Source organism: Theileria orientalis, chromosome 2, assembly GCF_000740895.1.
Source record: "Theileria orientalis strain Shintoku DNA, chromosome 2, complete genome".
Lineage (NCBI taxonomy): Eukaryota > Apicomplexa > Aconoidasida > Piroplasmida > Theileriidae > Theileria > Theileria orientalis.
In genome coordinates, this window is record NC_025261.1 from 1,410,322 (window position 1) to 1,424,528 (window position 14,207).

Sequence of the window (14,207 nt, forward strand, 5' to 3'; positions counted from 1 at the left end):
GAGCTATGGACACACAAATTGAATTTTTTGAACTCAAGAAGGGTCATGAGTTCTTAGTGATTTTTATAGGCAAGCCTACATAAATTCCAGAAACTGTTCTTCTGGATACAAGTGAGTATTTCGACCAGGTTGAGTGTGGCCGTAAACGATTTTTATTTGTTTATTTTAGTATTTAAGGCTTCAAAATAGTTTAGGTTGTCAATCCGGAGAGGATTGTAATAATTTACTCGATAATAAAAGTTGTTTAGATCCAGCTATGACCTGATTGATATCCAAAGTCATATTTAGCGGTATCTTGTGGAGCGGGAGTTTGTTGACGGGTACCAGATTGTTGCGTATTACGTTGTTCAGATGTTTGAGCGTCACCAGTTGTACGAGTGTCGCTACCCGTATCAGATCGTTGACTATCTGTGCGAGTTTCAGTACCTGCAGCAGACGGCAAGCCATCTGCGAGATTCAATACATCGGGGCGGGCGTCAACCGCACCTCGCGCTTGGGGAGAAGCTCCAGATCTTGGAACAGCCGCTGGATCAACTCCATTCACTGCCTTGGAAAAAACTGTCGGATCAGATGCCGGGAACGCGGGCATCACAGTATTGGCTGGCGGATCCGCCTTCAAAGCGTCCGCCTCTTTGAGAGGCTCCGGCGCACCCAACAGAAGCTCCTTGAACTTGGCGGTCACGACCGCCTTGTTTGCGTGATTGTCCGGATCCACGTCCGCGGCACCCGCGAACTTGAACTTGACGAGCTCGTGGCCATTCACGAAGTACCAGTGGTGCGTCGGCTGGTCAGTCACGTTGTCCTTCTGCGCCAGGACAACCACCATCGGCACGACGTGGCCCTCCTTGAAGTACAAAAAGTATTGGGCGAAGGGGTACTTGAACCCCGTCTCCCTGACCTCACCCTGCAGCTTAACGAACGGCAGCGTGAAGGTGGAGTTCTCCGTGGCCATCGCGTGCCTGTAGAGCAGGAAGCCCTCGGGCACAGGGCTGTTGGTTGACGCCGGGTCGTGGAAGAACTCAACCGCGTCCACGAAGCGCCCCATGCTCACGTGCGAGAACTTGGTGTCAAGGTCCAGCATCAGCGCGCCCTTGTGGAACTCAGAGACCCTGTGGTACTCGTACAGACGAGCGTTAAGCATGTCGAAGACGTCGTGGTCGTCGAGCTTGTCGAAGGTGTGGAAGTGCAGACGCCACTCGTTGGCGCCCGCGTACACGTAGTACCAGTGCTTGAAGACTGGCTTGTTGTAGCCCTTCAGCTTCTGCACCATCTCCATGACAGCCGGGAAGCGCGCGTACCTGTCGGGGCTGTTCCTGAAGTAGGTGTACACTGCGTGCACTCCCACCAGCGGCAGCTTCAGGCCCACGTACCTGTTACCGTGCAGCGCCACGCTGTCCAGGCTGAAGTCGACCCAGCCCACTGGCGGGCTGAGCATCCTCGGCTTGAACTCCTGCTTCAGCATGTCGAGTCCGTCGACCAGGTCTGCGTCCTTGTCGACCACCACTGAGCCGAACTTGACCGTGTCATCTTGCTTCAGGTCCAGGCTGAACACGTTTGGCAGCATCGCCTTGGCTGCTGCCGCCAGTTCCGCCAACTTCTCGGTGAACTTGGCCAACAGATCCTCCATCGGCCCCAGGTTGTTCTTCATCTCCAGTCCGCGCATCAGGTTATAGAACGCGTCCAGCTCCTCCGTCTTCACCCACTTAAGGTCTCTGTGCACCCACACGTCGTAGTGCACCTTCTCCGCATCCGCTTCGTTCTTCAGAGTGAAGAGTGCGAATGCGAAGGGCGTCTTCACGTTCTTCTCGTAGAACACTGTCATTCCTGCGTACCCTCCCACCGCGGGCTCAAATGGTGCTGCGAAGTCCAGGTCCACTCCTCCGTACATTAACTTCTTCACGTTGAACTTCTTTGCCTTCGCCACCTTCTTCACTTCAGTCTTCCCCTGCTCCGTGAAGCTGTGCACGAAGAACGGCGCGTGGTGGTGGTAGAGTTCAAATCCTGCGTTTTCCTCCGTCGGCGGCACTGGCCCAGAGTGTGCGACAAACGCCACGTCAACGAATGCTACTCCAGCTGGCAACGTTGTGACTTCCGGCAACACGTTCAATTGCGATCCCTCTGCCACTACTGGTTTCGCAGGCTGTTGCGGTTCAGCTGGTCCCAGCCCGGCTGCAGCACCTGCTTGTGGTCCTCCAGGTTGTCCTGCGGCTGCAACTCCTCCTGCCCCAGGAACTCCGGTTGATGCCACGTTAGATGCAGCTGCAACTCCAGTTTGTGCAGTTCCAGCAGCACCTACACCTGCTTTAGCAGCAGCTCCTGCTCCTCCAACCTGTGCTGCGGCTCCCGCTCCTTGTGTTGCAACAGCTGGTGCTGGCACACCCGTGGCTGTAGTCGGACCCGGAGTCACTGCTGCTTTAGCAGCTGGTAGCGTCTGCCCACCTGACTGCACAGTAGTCGTAACTTCACCGGTAGGACTAGTGGCAGTAACAGTGTTAACCGGTTGAGTAGGCTGACCAGTGACAACTTGTTGAGTAGATTGGGAACCTGCTTGATTAAGATTACCAGCTGTACCAGGAACGCCAACACCTGGAACTCCAACACCAGGTACTCCAACACCTGGGACGCCAGCACCAGCAGCACCAGAAGAACCAGAAGAACCACTGTTAACTGTCGTGACTGTGCTAGTGGTGCTAGTCGTGCCCTGACCAACAGTTGTACTCTGCCCATTGTTCTGATTTTGAGTTCCACCGTTGCCATTACCTGAAACCTCAGCTCCTCCACGTATCGACGCCGGGTTAGTTGTGTCTGGAACACCCCCTTGGTGGACGGGCTGTGGCCCTAATCCCGCAACCCTACCTTCTCCAGGGTGTGGACCGGGACCTGCCACTGGTGGCGTTGGGGCTCCTGGTTGAGATAGTGGTGTAACTCCTCTGGTCACCAGCGTGAAGCCCGCTTGACCCGCAACGCTTTGTCCGGACTGTGCTGCTGCACCAGCACGCGCTGGTTGGGGGGCTGCTGGTGCGGCGGGTCCAACCGTGTCGCCCGTTCCCAATGTAACCCTAGTTTGCACCACCGGATCTTCCAATACCACTTTTGCTCCGGGTGCCCCGGGCGCTGCTGTTCCTGCCAAAGGCGTCCTTGCTCCCGGAGTTCCTGGTCTCGGCAATGGTGCCGGTCCTCCTGGAGCGACTGCTGGCCTCAACGCTGGCTCAGGCGCATCTAGCACTCCTCCCTGCGATCCCGCGGGCCCTGGCACGTCTCTCGCTCCAACTCGTCCACCCAGGAGTGCCGACGCTTCCACGTCGAGATCCGAAGGAGCTGGCCCTCTCGCTGGTGCTTCCGCTGGCGCTCTCACCGCTGGCACGAACACTCTCTCCACGACGAAGTCGTTGCCGTTCGCCTTGTAGTTCAACAGTCCTGCCGTGCCCGTCACTTTTGCCAAGTCCAGCGTAAGCGGCACTGCGAACAGCGCCTCCAGCTCCCTAAGCTTATTAACCACTGCATCTGCTCCCTCCGGGACAAACCTGCTCCATGTTCCGTCCAGGTTCCACTGGAAGTAGTGTCCCAGGAACTTGCCCGGGTTCGCCTTTTCAAACTTCTTCCTGTCTCTCTCGTCCTGGTCGTCGTAGAAGACCAAGAGCAGCGGCTTCTTCGACGCTTTTGACGTGAAAACGTGCATGAAGTAGAACACGGTATCGTCTGGCAGGCCATCTGATGGGTAATCCACTCCGTTCAGCCTCAGCTTTCCCAACTTGAAGGGCACCTTTTCGTGGTGCTCCAGCTGATTTTCGCCCAACTTGGCTTGCACTTGTCTGAAAGTTTCAAACTCTGCTGACTTGAACAACTCCGGCAGCACCTCTGGTCCGTCCGACACGTAGTACGACCTGTTGTTGTAGTAATTGTGTCTTCCGTTCGGCTTCGCCAGGTCGAACACGTACACGTCATTCAGGTTATTCAGGTGCTCAAGCTCCTCGTCCAGGTTCACCACCGTCGCCTTCGCCCACGTATCGTTCGTCTTATTGTACGAGAAGAAGACTGGCGCCTTTGCGTGCAGCCCCAGCTTCAACATCAGTGGGTTCGTCGACCACGAGTAGAACGCCAGCGAGCTCGCCAGCCTACTCTTCGTCGAGGCTCCGGCTTCCACTGGGAGTGCGTACTCCTTTCCTCCCAGCAGGAACTTGTTTGCGTAGTACCTTCCTCCGTTGACGAACGAGTGCTTTCCGAAGTTATATCCGTTCGGCACCGTGTCGAACCTCGCCACCTTCACGAACTTTCCCAGCGTCAAATATCCGTGGAACAGGTCTTCGTAGTTGAACAGCGCCGGCTTAAATTCCCTCTTTGCATTAACTGGTGCTTCCACGTTTGCTACGGGCACTTGTGGCGCCGCCGGTCGAACTGGCGATCCTGGGCCACCAGCTCTAGAAACTAGCTGAACATCTGTTGCAGGTTTTGCCGGTGCAGGTGATGTTACGGTTGCACTGGGTTGTTGTGCTTGCGTTGTAAGTGCATTGCTTGCTTGTGCTTGGGTTGTGGCTGCACCTGGTTCAGCTCCAGCTCCGCCAGCTCCGGCTCCAGCACCCACTCCGCCTAAGCCAGAAGCAACTTGCCCGGCTCCCTGAAGGTTAGAGGTTTGTTGCACGTTTGCAGCCGACGATACTACTGGAGCTTGAACTGGAGTAACTTGCGGTTCGACAGCACCAGCACCAGAGCCAGCAGCCTTAGCTGCTGCTGCAGCCGCTGCGGCTGCGTCAGGTGCGCCTGGAGCTGCCGGCTCTGGTGCAGGACTAGCGACCGGCGTGCCTGGTGCCGTTGACGCATCTCCTGGCGCCGGGACTACCGCTGCCGCTGCCTTCGCCGACTCTGGAACAGGTACTGCCACCACTTTCACTTGCGGCACGAGCTCCATCTGCCTCAAGAACTTCGTGTTAAGGTGTGGCACCCACTCTTCCGAGTGACTCGCCACCAGCGTCATCTCATGCACCAGGTTGTCCAGGAATGCCGACACTGCAGTCCTCGATACGTTTTCCGGCATCCAATGTCCATTCGCATCTGGCGCGAAGAACCTGACGAAGCCTGCGTTGTTCACTTCGAGGAGCAGTGGCACCGCGTCCTCGTAGAAGTAGGCTGCCACGTAATCTGCCTTCAGCGCCGGGAGATCTTCCATCTGCAGTCCACCAAACACCCACCTCGTCATCAGGAAGTTCTCTCCCACAGCCAGCTTATGCTCATATCTTGCGTACGTGTGTGCTGTGCTGAAGAACGTCTTCTCCACCAACATCTTCGGGAGACCGTAGGTGCCCTCTCTCTTTCCCAGATCAACCAGCGCCGGTTGTGCCACCTTTGCCAACCTAAGTGCGAGTGTCTCATTGTCCAATTTTGCTCCCTTGGTGTAAAGGGTCGTCCAGAAGCCGCTGCTAGTCACATGGAAGTAGTTGTAGACGTCCTTATACTCTGCCGCCTTTTGGGGACTTGTTGTTGCCGGCGTAACCAATACATTCGTCTTCACCTCTGCAAACACTGGTGCGTAGAACCCCTCTGGACTGAACACGTGCACTTCCTTCACATCTCCGGGCGGCAACTCCAGCTCCAGTGCGTCAAAGTCCCAGCCGAAGTTCAGCATCTTCACCACTTGGTGTCCCGCGTCAGGCCACTCAAACGTGTATCCCACCAGCCCGTCTGGCAACTTCAATCCTTCCGGCTTATAGTCCACCAGCTTCAGGTCAGTCACAACCCCGAACTGTGTACTCAACGTCTTGTTTCCGAAGTCCAGGTACTTCGTTGCAAAGTGCGGACTCAGCTTTTGGTACAACATTTGCTTATTGGCGAGCGCAAATTCAACTCCCAAATCGAACACTGTTGTCCAGTGCTCTCCTCCGAAGAAGAAGTAGTTCAGGTAATCTTTCGTGGCAGTTCCGAACTTGAGTGCAGCGTGCACCGGCACTCCACTAAACCAGTGCACGGTCACTGACGTGAACCCTCCGTCCTTCGTCACAAATCCCACCTTCTTATCTCCGACCATGAGCACTAGTGTCTTCTTAGCATGCGAAGCTGCTGCAGTTGCTCCTGCGTTAACCGTTACCGGGAACGTGTGGTCATATACTTCAAAATTCCCATTCTGTGCTGCTGGCGTAGTACGTGCCACCGTGAATGTCACCTGCTCCTTGGGGTTGTAGGATGCTTTTGCGTCCAACTTCACCACGAACGTCGTGCTCCTTACAGCATCCAGCGTCTTCAGCAGCTCCAGCAACTCCTTTTCGGGCAACTTCACGTCTGTCGTCTTCACGAACAGCAGTGGCGCTCCTGATCCAGCTGCTCCTCCTGTCTTATCAGGGGCCAACGCCTGGTTGAACTTGTAGTAGTGGTACCTCGGCGCCGCCCTCGGGTGCTTAAGTGTCGTCGCCGCCACTTCTACTAGCAGCGGGAACCTATCCAGATTCGCGAATACCTTTACCTCGCGGACGAACCCCAGTGCGTGCAGCGACCTCAGCCCTGCTGCTCCGAACAGGTTCAGGTCGTCCAGCAGGAATGCTGGTGCGAACACTGAGGTCGACGCGTGCACGAACACTCTGTAGTTCGTTCCCAGCAGTCCTGCGTCCACCACTCTCATCGTCAGCTGCCCGCTTCTGTACTTGAACGCCGTTCCCAGCCCTGTGTCCATTCCCACGTCCACTGACGCTTCGTACGTGAACGCGTTCCTTGCCAGCGTTGCCATTTCAAACATCAGCTGTTCACTCGGCTCATCCGCCACTGACTTTGCCAGAACCCACTCGAACTCGCGTGCCAGCCTGTAGAACTTGTGTGCTGACGGCGTCTTCAGGAGCGCCATCACTGGGTACGTGTCGTCCAGCCAGAAGACTGTGAACTTTTCCACTTTGTTCATCTCAAAGCCCACGAGCTTGTGTTCCCCGAGCGTGAAGGCTGCGACGTATGGCGCCAGTAAGCTGGTCGCCGGGTTCCCTGTTCCCACCACCGTCTTCAGCTGCGGCACGTGCGTGTACGCCTTCATCCTACTGACTTCCTTCGGACTCGCCTCAACCAGGAAGTTGAGCGTTTTTCTTGTTCTTGTATTTGCATCACCTTGACCTGCAGCTGAATCGGCCACTTCTTGACCATTAGCATTTTCAACTCTATTCCACACCTCGTGGGTGACCTTGTTCGCCAGGTTAACTGTCACCTTCCTATCGAACGTCTTTTCCGCCTCCAGAAGCTTTTTCTTCAGTTCTTCTACTGCCAGTTCAGTTGCATTTGTCATCGGTTCCCACTTTCCTGCCTTGTGGAAGAAGTAGTGGTGCATTGCTGTTGCAACTGCCGGTGCTGGTTGTGAAGCTACTGGGCCAGATGGCTGTTGTGCAGGTGCAGCTGCTGGCGGCGGCGTCAACACAAAGTGGAACCCAGCTGGCACATCGTCCGATCCTAGGAACGTGTTCACTGATGTCACTGTCCCTTCTGGCAGTACCAGCTCCAGCAGCGTGTTGTTGTACTTGACCTTTCTGAACGTGAACGCAGTTGGCTTTGTCCCTGAAGCCCCTCCAGTGTTTGGTGTTTCCAGCAACTTATGTTCATACTTCTTGAAGGTATCCAATCCTGCATCTGTTTTTTCGTTTACCAGGACGTCCTTTTCGTAGTTCTTGTATCCTGCCTTCGCTGTCAGCTCCACTGTCACCAGACCTGCTGCCTTCGCCTTCAGAGCCAGCAACCTCGCCTTCAGCGCTTCCTCGTTAAACTCTCCCAAGTCCACTGCGTTGAACACTGCTGCGAAGTTCGTTTCAAAGAAGACTGACTTCTTGTCAAAGGTCAGCCCGTGCAGGAGCACTGGCTCATCCATGTACGTGTACGCCGTCAGCGCGTTCAGGTGGTGCGTTGCCAGATCCGTTGCCGTCAGCACGTCAGAGTTGAACTGCAGTGCTCCCAGCAGGAACGGGTACATCAGGTCTGCCACTGTGTACGTGTTGCGTGCGAACCCTGTCAGGGCGGCGTCTGCCAGCTTGACGTGGTCGAACAGGAACACTTCCGGCGTCGACTCCAACGCCAGGTCCAGCGCGAACTCGTTCTCGAGGCCGTCATCTACGTCCTCCAGCACTGCCAGGACCTCGTCGTCCTCCAGCAGCGTCTCCGTGCTAAAGTCGAACAGCCACCTGTACTTGTCGAAGACGTGCCACTCGTACGCTGCCGGACTCACTGTCTTCAGACCCAGCAGCTTCGGCTCATTCCCCTTGAAGCCCAGGTACACTGCGCTCAGCAGCTTGTTGTGCGGCAGTCCCACCACGTCTTTCGAGCCCTTCATAAACTTCGACACTGTGAACGTCTCATTATCTCCCAGCGTGTGCGTGTACAAGCTCCACGTTCCTCCCAGGTCCAGATGTGCCACCTTCATCTGCAGTCCTGACGCCACATTGTAGTTATTTCTCATTTCCATGTTAAATTCAAGCACCGATCCCATTTTGTTCGCCACTGTGGCCACGAGTTCCGTCACCTGCTGTGCGTTTAGGTCTGTTGCGTCTGGCGGAAGCACGTGTCTCGAGAGGCCTCCTTGTGGGTTCAGAGTGAAATACTTGGGAACTGAGTTTGCCTTGACTACCGCGGGAGAATCTCCTTTGAAATACACTGCCACTTTATTCACGTTGCCGCAGTCCAAGCCCGTCAGAACTTCATCTCCGCAGGTGAGCGACCCCAGTTTCTGTGCCGACGGCAGTGTGTGCAGCACTCCTTTCATTCCATCCGACACTCCTTCCAGCTTTGACAGTGCCACATTCACCGTTCCTGCTCCAACTGCTGGTTTAAGTGTGTACGTTGCTGCTGTATCTGCTTCATGCTTCTTACAGACATCCAATGACGATACTGCTGTCAACTTTTTCCTCAGTTCTTCCAACTTCTCTCCGACCTTCGAGTCATTATCGAATGCGAACCTTCTCCACTTCGATTCTGCCAGCGTGTTTGCGAAGAACAGCGTGTTTCCCTCTTCCATCTTCAACGCTGCTACCAGTGGAACGTACTTGTAAACGTACACTTCCATTCCTACAGCGTTAAAGTCCATTGGGTATGCCACTTCAGGTCTATCAGTAGCAGGAGGCTCAGGTGCAACAGATTCATTTTCTTTCAAAGGAACGTGGGTCAGATTAAGGTCAAAATCAAAGTGCTTCAGCTTTCCCAGTGGGAACGGCGCCGACATGGTGTGCAACATCATGTCAAACACTCCTCCTCCGTACTTAGATTGTGAGGTTGCGTTGGTCACTGTGACTGTCACTGGCCCTGTCCTGTATGCTCCTGCTCCGTGACCCACTTGCAGTGTCACCGATCCCAATGTTGCCTTTGCAGTATCCAATACGTTTTTCAGCCTATTAGTTTGTCCATCTCCTACTACAGTGTATTCAACCTTAACCCATTTCTTAGATTCTCCATTGAAGGAGTAGTAGTGGTTAACTGCCTTGGTCGTCGTTGTGGCTGCAACTGGAGACGATGCTTGGAGGGTTGTTGCAGCGGTAGCCTGCACACCAGCACCTCCAACACCAACTCCTGGAGCGGCAGGAACTCCGCCTGCAGCTACACCAGGAACGGCACCTGGCGCTCCGGGAACACTGGGTTGACCGGCTCCGCCACCGGCGACACCGCCACCAACACCTGCTACGCCAGGTACGACACCACCAGCTCCGGCACCTTGTGCTTGTGATGTAGGCAATTGAGATGGATTCGGAACAGGAGCAGCAGGCGTTGTGTTAGATGTAAGCACCCTCGTGGTTCCTGTCAGGTGCACCAACAGTGGCGTATCCAGGAACCAGTAGACCTTCGCGTTCGTTACGCCTGTTAGCTCCTCCAATCCCTCTGTTGTAACATCCTTTCCCACTGCCACAAGTTTCTGAAACTTGAAGGCTTCGTTATTCTTCCTGTTATGCTGATACATGGTGTATGCCTTCAATTCAGTTCCAGGATCCTGCTTCGCAACCTTCAGAAGCTTACCCACTGACAGGTAGTCGCTCTTCATCACCACGTCTACGACGTACTTGTCGTTGGTGCTAACCAGCTTCTTGTTTTCTGCGTCCAACTTTTTAAGCACTGCTTCTGTGTCCTTCAGAGTCTCCGTGAGCATAACTCTCGACCAGAAGCCGAACCCATTGTTCGAGTAGAACACTCTTTTTGTCGAGAGACTGCCCGAGCCTGACATGTTCATCTGGACCAGAAGCGGCACTTCATCCGAGAAGAACACCGAGACTTCATTCACTCGTGCGAACGGAAGTCCGTTTTGCGGCGTCCCCGAGTTGAGGAAGTTTCCCACGAAATGCGATTTTCCGGTGGCGAACCTGTGGGTGTACTTGGGGAACCCACGGGGCGAGTCGGGTGCCTGGCCACTCACTCTCACCAACACTTCGTTGGTGGTGTATGTGACGTCAGCTGCCGCGCCCTTCTTTCCCAGGTCCAAGGTTAGCGGCACTCCCAGGTTATTTTTGAGCAGCGTGAGCGTCGACCTCACCTTTTCCACGGGCTCGTTGAGCCAGTTGTTCGCGTCCAGGTTGTACACGAAGTGGTCCTTCGTTCCACCCACGAGGTCCAGCTCCGCCAGCAGCGGTGTGTTGTGCCACCAGTATACTGCCACTGATGTCAGCGGCTTTTTGGGCAGCACCAGATCTGTTAGCGCTGCACCGGAAACCAGCAACTTTTTCAGCTTAAACGGCTTTGCGACTTCACTCCCTGCCTCCAGCAGCTTGTGCGTCACCTTCATGAAGCCTGCCTGCGTGAACGGCCTCTTGTTGAGCGTGAAGGTGGTGGGGAGGCCGCCGAATTCCGAGGTGTATGTGCCCGTCGACTCATCGAGGAACTCGTCCAGGTGCAACGTCACTACGTTTCCGAACAGTGTGTTCACCTCGTCGAGCTTTCCTGCTAATACTGCCTGGTCCAAGTCGTTGGTGTGGTCCACCATCACTCTGGACCACCTCAGACCCACTTCTGTGCGATTAGCTGAGAAATGGTAAAACTTTGTGACCGCGGGTTGTCCCGTTTGATTCACCGTTTTAAATGTCAAAAATAAAAGTGTGTTCTGCCACCAGTATGCTGCGAGAGTCGCCACTGGGTGCTCAAACGTCGGCAGCCTCGACACTGCGTCGAAGACCACCTCTGTGCCCTTGAAGGGCGAGGGGAGTGTGTGTGTCAGCTTTGTATATCCGGGTGCGTCCTCCAGGTCCGAGGTCACCACGGTGACCGTCTGGCCCACGGACTGATAGTTTGTTTTAGCTCTAGCATCAAGAAGGTAAGATCCAGTCAGGTTTCTCATATCTTCGACGCTGGAATCTCTCATGAAGGTTACGACATTAAGAACGCCAGCTGCGGCGCCTTGTGCGGGAAGTTCTGGAGCTGCCGTCGAGTCTGCCTCGGCGGGCTTACTCTCCTCGGGTTTGGCTCCGCCCTTCTTATGTAAGAAGACGGCCAAAACCACGATAAGAACCACGGCAGCGGCGGCGCCTAATAGAAAAGAAACCAATTTACCCGTGTTCATTATGATATTTAATAAGATGTAAACATTAGAAATTGATGTTGCGAGATTATCGGGGTCAAAATACTAAATTCAGATTAATCCAAAAAATGTGTAAAGCAAAATGTCAACACATTTTTGAAATTCTCGTGTAACATTAAAAGTTCTATAGCGTGAATGTATTAGAACCCGAAAAAGGAGGAAAACCTTAAAATTATACAAAAATAAACAAATGAATGGAATGAATAAAATGTCTATGGGGATAATCTAAAACGCCGTCATAGATGTGTAGCCTGTAAAGGCTCCAGTTGAAGAGCACCAATTTTAGTCTTTATGCAAATGATTGCCTCAGCGTCCACTCAATTGCTCCTTTTTTGTTATATGACATTAGGACACCTCATTCCCGGTCAAAATTATATCGGGTCGTATACACATCTATTATCTAGTCAGCATCATACTAATCCTGAAATTGGTAGCAAACTTAATAAATTGTATATTTTATTATTTCAACTTTCGTTTAAACATTATTTATGGGATTTAAAGAAGAATTTCTATTATTCAATCACTAAAATGGAAGATTATATTCTATCAATAAGTGTGTATATTAGCATAATATTATTTTTGGATTAAAAACGAAAGTTTATAACGGATCAACTCCAATCTAATCGTCTTCTCATAGATCATCCTTCAGAGTCAATTTCCACCCTTCTTTGTGCCTTTTATAGTTGTTTATGCTCCTGCCGTTGTTAGAGTTCACAATTCTCAGGTTCGTTGTCACGTATTTGCCATTTTTAGAGTACAACCAGATCTTGTCAACATAGTCTCCCACCTTACTCTCCCATATAGGCATATTCCCCTCCCCAATGTTATGTACCCAGGTTCCCAACACGGGAGTGTAAACATACGTGTCGATACCGGAAATCTCATATTTCTCCATTTTAAACCTACTCGAATCTAAACTTTTAATATCAAACAATGGAAGGGTGAAATCGTGCGAGTCCAACTTGAGTTTATATGACTTATTTGATATTGGAGTCCACTTGTCACCCTTGCGCTCAAAATGCAAAGTCTCAGGGTCCTGAGAGTTATCTAAAACTAATTCTGCAAAGATCGGAGTATTTCCGGAGTAGCAAACTGTAATTTGGAAAAGATTTGACTCACTACTCTTTCCCCAAACTACCTGGTTCCCGCAGACCACTCTGTCCACTTTTACTCCCAGTTTTGGCGAATAAGTGCCATAAACTATGCCGTTACGCTTTGATTTGTGAACGGTGTATAAATCCGTGTTTGTTTTTGAACTTAAATCGAAGACGCTGCTTTTATGTATCGAATACGATTCTTGATCGAAGTGGTACTGGTATGGGAGCTTACTTGACTCAACAGCATGCCATACGTCATCTTCTTTCTTAAAATATAAATCACTAACCAAATCTCGGTCATTTAGCTTGATGTGTAAGTATAGTGACGAATTATCGAAGAGGTGTGCTATCACTTCTGAACATTTAGTATCGCCGCTAGTTCCGTCCCAAATTAAACTCCTATCGTCAATAACTCTAACAATTTGAGATTTATTGGTAGGGGTGTATTTGTGTGTTAATATGTTAGATAAATCTTTCTTTTTTAAAACTATATAAGTTGAATCTAGAGGTTTTGATAAATCTAGAGTTATCGATTCTAGGGATGCCACGCACACATTAAGGCTTAAAGCTGCAAAAAACCATAAAATCACTTTAAAACTCAAACTAGGCATATATTAGGCTCACATGGGTTAGGAATCCACCGCCTCTGATCAACAAGTTTAGATTCCTAAATGTGTATGGGGATTAGAAATTAAAGTAACGTTACACATGTATACTAAAATGAAATGAGATAGTTAAAAAAAACACACGATTCATGTACAAACATCTATAGTCACAGAACAACATATAGAAAAGTATAAATTTATGAGTAAGGAGGGTGAATATCTATAAGTGAGCATAAAAACTATGTATCTATAAGATATATTAAAATTTATTATTCAGTTCTATCAATTATTTAATAGGTTTATATACGTACAATGGTGATAGTATTTGGTTGAGTGATGTTAATTTATGGGTATAAATATGTGGAGTGCATGATTGGATGTTGTAAACAAAGACACATTTTATCAATTCCTGACAAATTCTATTTGAAAGACATTATAGAATAAAAATAGAAAATTAAAAAAACAAAACACCATACCAAATTAAATAATTTAAGATCGCCATCAAAATATAAATTGTCCATTTTGTATATAAAAATTGAAAAACATCAGACACATATCATTGAAATAAAAAAAAATTAGTAAATATGTCCGAAAAATTCATAACCTGATTAAAACCACCAATAATTCAAAAATTTGCAAAAAATGTGTAGGATGACCCAATAAATTTGACAATTGAAAATAAATGTCCCCTAGACGTTTTAATAAAAGAAACTTAAAACATAGAGTTGGGACGCAAATGTATAGTTAATAAATCGGTTGGACTAAGGAATTTAATAACATTTATAGGCTACACATCAAGCCTGAGAATACACTTTCCCCATAACAACGTTGTTATTTTATACTGTTGCATTAGTCTAGTATAAATATTGTTGTCCCAAATGCCGACTAAATTGTACAACCACAATTAGTCATGTATGTATATATATAAAAAAGTAACATTTACAAAATGTGTTTATAGACACTTTTTTTGGTAGGAACAATTAAGATAACTTTAGGAGTTTG

At 50.7% G+C, this 14,207-nt stretch overlaps 2 protein-coding genes across 2 annotated transcripts; both read right to left on the bottom strand.

Moving 5' to 3' along the window:
• Positions 1-244: 244 nt before the first annotated feature.
• TOT_020000678 (conserved hypothetical protein) lies at positions 245-11,485 on the bottom strand (the record flags this gene model as incomplete). Its single annotated transcript, XM_009692428.1, has 1 exon — positions 245-11,485. The coding sequence occupies one exon, from the start codon at positions 11,483-11,485 to the stop codon at positions 245-247; it is 11,241 nt and encodes a 3,746-aa protein (XP_009690723.1).
• A 649-nt stretch (positions 11,486-12,134) lies between these two features.
• TOT_020000679 (uncharacterized protein) lies at positions 12,135-13,211 on the bottom strand (the record flags this gene model as incomplete). The annotated part of the gene is made up of 1 exon (XM_009692429.1): positions 12,135-13,211. One exon carries the CDS (start codon positions 13,209-13,211, stop codon positions 12,135-12,137), a length of 1,077 nt encoding a protein of 358 aa, XP_009690724.1.
• Positions 13,212-14,207: the final 996 nt, after the last annotated feature.